A 10,920-nucleotide genomic window follows, 5' to 3' on the forward strand; every position below is an offset into this window, starting at 1 on the left:
AAGCATAAACCTGTGTGTGATATTGGGCAATTAGAGAGTGAACAAGGGGAAGGTGTATGCGATGGGTGTTTTCGGTTGAGCTGTTGTCTTAAAGTAGATCCAGTGTGGATGAGTTGAATGTTGAGCCCCTCGCTGCGGATGGCTTTTCGGATTGAAGATGAGATTTTGTCACTGAGGAAGGGTAGTTTTAGAAAACAATTGTTAGAGAAGGGTCGGGTGTTGCGTTTTTTCTTTTTAAGTGAGGATAGGATCGTATTAGGGTAGCCGTTTAGTGAGAGGGTCTATAGGAAATTGTTAGTGTGTGTATGTTTGTCGGAGATGTTAGTGCATTTGTCTTGTATGCGTGAGATTTCGGCATGTGCGTAGTTTAGTTTGTCCTTGAGAGGTAGCGCAGATTTGAAATGTACGAAGAGGCGTTTGCTGGCGGGTTTTCTGTAGAATTCAGTGCATATGGCACCATTTTTTTTTATTTGTATTTTAAAATCAAGTAGAGAAAGGGATTCCGAAGAGTCTGGGTGTTCTATAGTAAATTTTAAGTTTGGGTCGGCGTTATTGAATTTGTGGAAAATGTTAATAGCTTCTTCGCGGGAGTATGTGATAATTAAAATGTCATCGATATATCTAGTAAAAAGGAGATAAGAATAGCAGGTACTAAGGGTGTGTCTTTCGAGTTTGTCCATATAAGCAATGGCAAGAATACCGGATAGACTGGAGCCCATGGGTAGTCCAGATACTTGTTTGAACGTGTTTTGTAGGAAAGTAAAGTAAGTGTTGTCTACTATAATACGGAGGAGTTGTAAGAGATCTCCTGGAGTAATTCCGAAGCATTGTGGGTTTTTAGATGCTATAATGTCTGCCATGAGATTAATGGCTGGATGTGCAGGAATGGAGGTGTATAAAGAAACGACGTCTAGGCTAAATGGGTATCTGTATAGTTTGAGTAGATGGTGTGGTAGATCGTTGAGTCTGTTAATTACTTGGTTGGAACTACTAACATGGGCTGGGAAGGTAGAGAGTAGAGGTTTAAGTAGGCGGGATATTAACCAAGAGATTTTATAAAGGGGACCGTTAACGCTTGAAACAATGGGTCTGATCTGTGTGTGTGTGCTATTTTTGTGGGTTTTAATAAGGTGATAAAAGGTAGGTAATTTGCTGTATTTAGTAATAAAATTTAGTCTGTGTTGTTTTGGGAGATTTCTTTTAAAACAAATTTGAGACCATGTCTTGTTAATGTTGTTCTCAATACGAGCAGCAGTGATATTATGTGCTGGGGTGTAAAGGTCGGTATTGGAAAGATGCTCTATAGCAAGGTTGTTATAAGATTCCTGTGATATAACGCAAAATTCTCTGCCCTTATCAGAGGGTAAGTAAACTAAATCTTTGTCTTTAAGGGATTTAAGGGTGAGGTATTGGTTCCTGGTAAGATTGGGGGTAATATGGTGTTGTTCGCGTTCAAGTATTCTGAGGATTTTATGCTTTAACCTTGAAAGTTTTAGATCTAGTGGAATATTATTAGGAGGTGGGTATAAAGGGTGATCAAGCTGAAAAACAGGAAAAGAGGTGTTGTGATTACCTGAGAGGTTGAGGGGGGTGTCCTTGTTATCGTGCGGGGCAAAAGCGTGCAGCCATTTAAGGTGGTAAGCAGTTCTGCAGAACTGCGTTTCTATGTTGAGTTTAGTTTTATCCGTCAGTTTCATTGTGGTGATAAACTTAGGGCCAAGTGAAAGGAGATCCGTTTCAGTTGTGGAAAGAGAGTTAGTGAGGTCAGTTACGAGAAGATGATCTTTAAGGGACTTGTCGGTGGAAGAATCCTGTGAATTATGTATGTGTCTGTTGTCCCCTTTATAAAATCTCTTGGTTAATATCCCGCCTACTTAAACCTCTACTCTCTACCTTCCCAGCCCATGTTAGTAGTTCCAACCAAGTAATTAACAGACTCAACGATCTACCACACCATCTACTCAAACTATACAGATACCCATTTAGCCTAGACGTCGTTTCTTTATACACCTCCATTCCTGCACATCCAGCCATTAATCTCATGGCAGACATTATAGCATCTAAAAACCCACAATGCTTCGGAATTACTCCAGGAGATCTCTTACAACTCCTCCGTATTATAGTAGACAACACTTACTTTACTTTCCTACAAAACACGTTCAAACAAGTATCTGGACTACCCATGGGCTCCAGTCTATCCGGTATTCTTGCCATTGCTTATATGGACAAACTCGAAAGACACACCCTTAGTACCTGCTATTCTTATCTCCTTTTTACTAGATATATCGATGACATTTTAATTATCACATACTCCCGCGAAGAAGCTATTAACATTTTCCACAAATTCAATAACGCCGACCCAAACTTAAAATTTACTATAGAACACCCAGACTCTTCGGAATCCCTTTCTCTACTTGATTTTAAAATACAAATAAAAAAAAATGGTGCCATATGCACTGAATTCTACAGAAAACCCGCCAGCAAACGCCTCTTCGTACATTTCAAATCTGCGCTACCTCTCAAGGACAAACTAAACTACGCACATGCCGAAATCTCACGCATACAAGACAAATGCACTAACATCTCCGACAAACATACACACACTAACAATTTCCTACAGACCCTCTCACTAAACGGCTACCCTAATACGATCCTATCCTCACTTAAAAAGAAAAAACGCAACACCCGACCCTTCTCTAACAATTGTTTTCTAAAACTACCCTTCCTCAGTGACAAAATCTCATCTTCAATCCGAAAAGCCATCCGCAGCGAGGGGCTCAACATTCAACTCATCCACACTGGATCTACTTTAAGACAACAGCTCAACCGAAAACACCCATCGCATACACCTTCCCCTTGTTCACTCTCTAATTGCCCAATATCACACACAGGTTTATGCTTTAAGAACCACGTTGTTTACGACCTACAATGCGCTAAATGCAGTGCATCTTACATCGGAAGCACTACCAGATTGCTTCATCACCGCATTAAAGAGCACTTAAACACTACTGCTTCGTCGTTCTATAAACATATTCGCACTTGCATTAATTCAGAACCAGATTTTCACATCAACATTCTTGCTTCTTCAAGAAACGTAGGTCAACTTCGTATCCTCGAATCTTTAATTATTTCAAAAAATACTCCCACACTAAACAATAGACTGGAATTGAGCTCCGCTTTTATAATATAAGTTTAAAACATAAGAAAACAATAAAAAAAAAAAAACCTTGCTTGAATAGTCATCTCCCTTGATTCACAAACGCAACAAGTATTTCAAACATCAACTGATTTATTTTAACGTTCTCCTAACGTCATTTTTTGTTCTATATTTCGCGGTATCACGTGGCAAACTCTGCGGCTACTTTTCCAATTTTGAACACTCTTCCGCTGTCTTCTCTTGAAAATGGACTAATAAGTCTGAAATATATTGAGATTTATATCACCATTGAATACAACAGAAAAAAAAATTACTGTTGTTTAGAGTTAAAATTTGTGTAAAAAAGAAAAAAAAGAACTTTATTTCTTTTGTTTGCATTTAATTTTACTCTATATAAAAAAAAAAAAATCTCGCATTGTTCTTGGCTTTTAATTTTACCTTATAATATATATATATATATATATATGAGGTGCCTTCAATAAGTTTTCAGACCTTTCATACGGGTATTTTGATTGATAGTACACACATGAAACTCTAGCCCCTTCAAAGTAATCTCCTCTGGCTGCAATTCACTTGTTGTACCATTCCAACAACTTCTGGAAGGCTTCATAGAAGTTTTCTTGTGTGAGCGTGTCAATGACCCTCATAACAGCTTCTTTCATCTCCTCAATTGTCTCATAACGACAGCCTTTAAGGTTTTCCTTGAGCTTAGGGAATAACCAAAAGTCACAGGGAGCAAGGTCTGGACTATAGGGAGGGTGAGGAACTGTCTTGATGTCCATGACAACATTTTTCTTTCCGATCTTCTCTGAGCAGCTTTGGGACACACTTTACACCAATCTTCCGCTTCAGTTCCTCGCAAATAATTGTTTGCACAGTTCCCACACTGACATCAAACTGTGCACTTATTGTCTCTATAGAAACAGCTCGCGATGTCAACGAAGCGTTTGGCCCATAAATACTGAATGCAGAGCACAATGGTGGTTTAAGAAATTTCGTGGCAGCAACAAAAGTCTTGAAGATGATAAGCGTAGTGAGCGGCCATTGGATGTTGACAACGATCAATTAAAAGCTTTAGTCGAAGCCAATGCATGCACAACTGTTCAAGAACTTGCTTCTGAATTAGACGTAACGATGATTTCCAAGCACCTGAGAGAGATTGAAAAGACCAAAAATTGATTAATTGGTGCCTCAGAAATTGAACAATAACCAAAAATAAATGCTTATTAAATTATTACGTGTTATTTCACTTCTTTTATCCAACAAGAACGACCTGTTTGTCCACTGAGTTGTGACTTATAATGAAAAGTGAGTTCTTTATGAAACCGACCACACTCAGCTCAGAGATTAGACGCTGACAAAACTTCTCAACACTTCTTGAAGCTAGATTTGCATGAAAAGAAGGTCATGCTGACTCTTTGGTGGTCTGTGACCGGTCTCATCCATTACAGTTCTTTAAATATAGGCGAAACAATCACAGCGGAAAAGTACTGTCAACAAATGGATGAAACGCATCAGAAACCCCGACAACAACATCCAACATTAGTTAACAGAAAAGGCCCACGGCAATAAGAAACTCTGCCTCATACGCCATACTCTCCAAACCTCTCACCTACCAACTACCACTTTTTCAAGCATCTTAACTACTATCTGCGTGAGAAATGCTTAAAACAACTAAATAATATCAAAAACGCCTTTAGCGGCTTCAGCGCCACCAGAAGGCAGGATTTTTACATCGCTGGCATAAATACATTTGCTTTGCGTTGGCAAACGTGTGTTGATTCTGATGGTGCTTATTTTGATCAATAAATTTTTGTTTGAGCTGAGATATATTCATCTGAATTTAAAAGTTAAAAACCGCAATAACTTTGTCAACCTGATAATAGGTTCCAGGCATATCATAATTAGCATTGTAAGCCAAAATGGGATCATCATGTAATTGTTGACACCAAAGGGAGAAAGTTTTTTGAGTTGGCTATCACAGGGCTGATTTGATAGAATTTGCACTGTTCAAGGAGTCAGTTATCAAACGCTTTCCAGATGCTAGGGCAGACGCCTGGGTATCATACTTTTACAGTGGTCCCACGAGGGAGATATAAAGAAGGAGAAATATTTCAGGAATAAATTTGCAGAAAGAACATTAAATGAGGAATAGAATGCTCTTTGCTTTGTTTGCAGCCTGAATGTAATATTTAAATGGCTTGACCGAGTCGATCAGAAAGCAAAGATCTTTTGTCTCGTTAACCTCCTTGAGCAGAGCAGTGTCACCAGCAAATGTAAGATGACTCAGGAAAACCCAACATGAACAAGTCCCCTTCAGTAATACAATTTACTAAATTTCGACTACTAAAGATTACTATGATACTGTCCCATTGACTACTGTATATTCCTTAACCCTTATCCTCGAGTTGCCTCCGGGCCTTGATAAATGGTGACACCTATGTAAAACAAGCAGCGCGTGCATGGTCCCCCTCTGGTGCTGCATGTGAGATGATGCCACAAAAAATAGTGAAGAAATGATGAATGTGAGAAGTCTGAAGTGCCAACATTGCCTTCACATTTTCGCCAAGTTTCAGGAAAATCTAATGGATGGGGCAAAAGTTATGAGTAAAAAGTGTCATTTTTTTGCAATTTGGGGGCATTTGTAACCCCTTTTGAGCACCTGGGAATTACAAATCCCAATGAAAATGGACAAATGGTGAAGTTTCACATCTTAAGACATGTATATTTGAATTCAGTGCCATGGAAAATCACTGTATAGACATACATATCAATTTTTGAGTAATATGAAAAAAAAACTCCAAAAAGGGCATGTTTTTTAGTCCTAAAATTCCAGAATTTTTCCAGGGTCACCCATACGGAATTCATATTAAGAACAATAGTTTCCACATTTTGACCAAGTTTCAGGAACATCTAATGGACGGATCAAACGCTATAGGGCAGAAAGTGTCATTTGGGGCCATTTTGGGGGCATTTTTTACCTCTTTTGAGCCCCTGGGTATGCCGAATCCCAGTGTAAATAGAAAATGGTGCAGTTTTAGGCCTTAACACATGTATATTTGAGTTGACCACAATGAAAAACCACTATATAGTCAGAGATATCTTGAGAAATATGAAAAAGAGACACAAAAAGTGGCGTTTTAGCACTGAGGACGCGAACTAGAAGTTTGCCATGGTCATCCATACTGGATTTATATTAAGAACAACGGACTCCACATTTTGGCCAAGTTTCAGAAAACTCTAATGGATAGATCAAAAGTTATGGGGAAAAACGTGTCATTTTGGGCCATTTGGGGTCATTTTTGACATCTTTTGAACCCCTGGGGACGCAACGGGAATTTTTGCAAAAAATATTTTTTACTGTGCACATTTATTTAATGAAATACAATTCGTGGCCAAATTTCAGGAAAAACTAATATACAGTTATCTGGCAATCGTCCGGATTAACAGACTTACGGAAGCACGGACACCACTTAAAACATAGGTCGCTCTCCAATAAATCAGGGGACCAAAAAAAAAAAACAATATAGCAGCATTTATCTATGAACCACCAGTTTACTTTTATCTCAATCTACATAGGTAGGTGATAGTTCTGGTAAAAATTTATAGTCTAGATATTATAGTTAACAGACAGACATGTACCTCTTGAATTATCATCGTTATTATTATTATTATCATTATCATTATTATTATTATTATTATTATTATTATCATTATTATTATCATTATCATTATTATTATTATTATTATTATCATTATTATCATTATCATTATTATTATTAGTAGTAGTATTATCATTATCATTATTATTATTATCATTATTATTATTATTATCATTATCATTATTATTATCATTATTATTATTATCATTATTATTATCATTATTAGTATTATCATTATCATTATTATTATTATCATTATCATTATTCTTCTTCTTATTATTATTATTATCATTATTATTATCATTATTATTATCATCATTATTATTATCATTATTATTATTAGTAGTAGTAGTATTATCATTATCATTATTATTATCATTATTATTATTATCATTATTATTATCATTATTATTAGTAGTAGTAGTAGTATTATCATTATTATTATCATTATTATTATCATCATTATTATTATCATTATTATTATTAGTAGTAGTAGTATTATCATTATCATTATTATTATCATTATTATTATCATTATTATCATTATTATTATAGACTCCATTCCTCATAATTCTTTGTTTTGTTAAAATGTAATCTCTAGTTCTATTTCTTTCCCATTATTTCAGCGTTTTTCCTTCTTTTTTCGTTCGGTCCTTATGTTACTTGGTGGATTTTTACCATTGGTGGCTTTTTCCGCTCTTGAACTTCCGGCCAACGGTCAACTCTGTGTACTAGTTATTGGTTATATGTCAGCTTCAAGATGGAAGAAAGAAAGACAGCAGTCTGGTCAGGTAAATGTTGTTGTTTTTTTTCATTTTTTTTGTTTTGTTATTTCTGGGTTTTTGTTTTCTTTAAGATCGTCCAGAAAGTCTACTGTATTCCAAGCTTTTCATGGTCGGCATAAGCAAATAAACAAAGAACAAAAGTATTCTAAAGTTCTCTTTAGTTTCATTCTTTATTTAATGTATGTTTTTTTATATGCTTATTTATTTTCCTTTAATTTTGTTAACTTGTCTTTTTTTTCTCGTGGTTAAATTGATATAGGAACATTATTTTTTTTTTAATCTTTTCTTTTTTACGTTCTTGTAGTTCAATCAACACCGAATCACTAAAGTAGTCCATCCAGCATGGCCGTAGCCGAGATTGAACTCCCTACATGAGTTTGTAGTGTAATTTAAATCTTGTCGGTGGCTGAATACTTGATGCTTCGCCAGGGCTATCAAGGGTATTTTTTATCGTGACGTCATCACTAGATGGAGTGCCTACCACGGCTTAAGAGAGTCCCATCTACCCTTGAGAGAAGAATAGCCCGCGCCAGTTTCTCAGCCTGGTATTTTATCTCGCGGTACCTACAGCGCCTCGCCTTCCCAAACGGTCACCCATTTGGTACTGGCCAGGCTCAATGTTGCTTAACTTCAGTGATCTGGTGAGAACTGGTGTGCCAACGTGATTGTGCCGTATATAAACTACTGAAGTAGTAATGTCTTTGTGTTGGCTTATTCAGAATATTATTCTTATCTTTAGTGTTATTCTCACAACGTTTTGGCCGATGTAATCTCCTTCTTTGTGCGCATTTTTTTTAACTCGGGAACCTTTCAATCAAACTCGTCAATCCACATGGAATTTCAAAATAGAACCTATGGCGCAGCGGATAAAGTACTAAGATAAACTGTGTTTAACTGTGTCGGATATATACTCGAGAGTCAAAGCAATGATAAGAATATTCTGTTGTCATAACCATAGCTACCACCTTCTATCCTGCTTTTTAATAAAAAAAGGATCACCTGATCAACAAAGACGCAATGTGAAAAAAAATTATAATAAATAAATGATGTCGGTTTTGGGTCGTACGTGAAACTAAAGTATACCTTCTTGGTCTTCTGGCTAGGATCCAAAGATAGTATCTGTTCTGTCTAAAGATGGCATAATGCTATCGTGGGGTTTCCGATCGTGGCGGGCGTCTATTCAATTGAAATATGTCACAGATTCCTATAAAGATATATTCTGAAACTTCATTAACAACATGACTTGTAGTTATAACAAAAGGGCTACAATACAATCGCAGTGTCTCCATTAATGCTGAACGTCCACAAAATGCTCAGCAGCAATATATTACGTATGGAATATGCTGCTGTGGAATTTCCATAGGCGCGGCTAGTTCTATATGATTATGTGAGCACAGTTCTCTAATATACCTGTAGTTGATATATATATATATATATATATATATATATATATATATATTAGGTTGGTGCAAAAATAACGTCTAATGTCGTTTTTTATCAGATATGTAGTCAAAAACGACATTATTTTTGCACCAACCTAACATATATATATATATATATATATATATATATATATATATAGAGAGAGAGAGAGAGAGAGAGAGAGAGAGAGAGAGAGAGAGAGAGAGAGAGTAACAGCAAAATTGCCAATGCCAGGATTATTTTTTCTCTAAAATCCGTGCATTAATATTTAAGTTACTATACCAGAAAGCTTTACATTAATTGTGTGGCTAAATGCATCATGACTCTTGAACTGACCACTGTCGAAAAGAAAAAAAATCGTTCAAGCCTCCAAAATATGGCTTCCATCTTTAAAGTTCATCCAAGAACCATCAAAAGAAACTTGGATAAGTCCTGGCATAGTGGAATAGTTGAAAGAAAGGTTGGATCACAAGGTCCAACAGAAAGAAGGATTGTCACTCCAATCTGGAACTGAAAAAGGCTGTAGCGTCGACGTTTACACATCGACGCTACAAAATCAAAATGCAAAAACGCGTTTGTACGCATGTCGTTTGCGCATACATTATTCTAAATAAAGACAAATAATTATATGTTGGACCAATCGGAAAACATTCTAAATTTATTTGCACTGATTTTTTTCTTGGAGCTACCCACATCATTTAAAAGAACCAGATTTTCTCTCAATAAACCAGTGGAATCCAGTCGACACGAGTCTACGAACCGGTACCCGACTAGGGGCGTTCATCTTTACAAGATTTTCTTCCACTCACATATAAAAACATTAACGAACACACACACACACACACACAACCCATCACATTATCGTCTGCCAATCTATATTATGCTTTATTCATTGAAATATTTCCAATCTTTCCACTGGACTCCAATTATAATAAAAAATTAAATGAACACTAAACCTTATAAATAACTTTCAATGAATTATATTTTATTTAATTGAGCAGGGAAATTTGGAATACGATTTTCCTGACCCCTGAAACTCACGGCTCTTACATAATCGATCTAGACTTCTAATGTCTACGCTTAAGAATCTTTTGTTTTTGCAAGAACTCGAAAAATATTTTTCATCATTTATCCAGTTAGTCGAATGATAATTTCGATTATTTTCTTGCTCAAACAGAGAATAAAAGTACTGCAGAACACTGACGAGATTTCTTCAAGGTTCCTCAATAAGTAGCCGCAAGGTAAAAGCTTAAAGAGTATGTTTAAAAGTAATATTTTGCTGATATATATATATATATATATATATATATATATATATATATATATATATATATATGCACTCGCTACTTAATTTGGCTGAAAACATGCGAAGCTCGCGGTTTGTTTACAAACAAACGTTTGAGCACTTTACGAGTGGCGGACGGATGTTTATTTAAATAGACATTCGGACAGATTAGTTGCGGGCACCGCTTCCGTGGTCAAGGGGTAGAACTGCCGATTGTCATCACGACGGTTCTAGGTTCGATCCTCGGCTTGGGATAGGTGCTAGTCTAGCGGCACTGATGAGTTGTGATACAACGAAACAGGACTGTATGTCGATGACTAAAATATATTTTATATATATATATATAGTCATTCACATAGAGTACTGTTTCACTGTTTCACGGCTCATCAGTGCAGCTAGACAGGCGCAGCTAGACAGGCAACTGCCTCAAGCCAGGATCGAAACTCGACCGCCCAAATGACAGTTAAATGACAGTCAAGCCAATTATGCTATATGGCTGCTGCTATAAGGGTAATGAATTTAACGATGTTTTCACACACACGCACACACACACACATATATACATATATATATACATTTATATATATACACATATATATACACACACAT

At 36.3% G+C, this 10,920-nt stretch overlaps 1 protein-coding gene across 1 annotated transcript in view; it reads left to right on the plus strand.

Annotated features, from left to right (window-relative positions):
• The window catches only part of LOC145285896 (sodium/hydrogen exchanger 9B2-like), a 284,636-nt gene that overhangs the window by 221,943 nt on the left and 51,773 nt on the right, over positions 1–10,920 (plus strand). Inside the window, exon 6 of the mRNA XM_080134363.1 lies at positions 7,446–7,610. Coding sequence (XP_079990489.1) covers positions 7,446–7,610 — 165 coding nt within the window. The remainder of the gene's footprint in view (positions 1–7,445; positions 7,611–10,920) is intronic.

The sequence above is a fragment of the Euprymna scolopes genome, chromosome 10, assembly GCF_053919585.1.
Source record: "Euprymna scolopes isolate OS-2025 chromosome 10, ASM5391958v1, whole genome shotgun sequence".
In the NCBI taxonomy this organism is placed as follows: Eukaryota; Metazoa; Mollusca; class Cephalopoda; order Sepiida; family Sepiolidae; genus Euprymna; species Euprymna scolopes.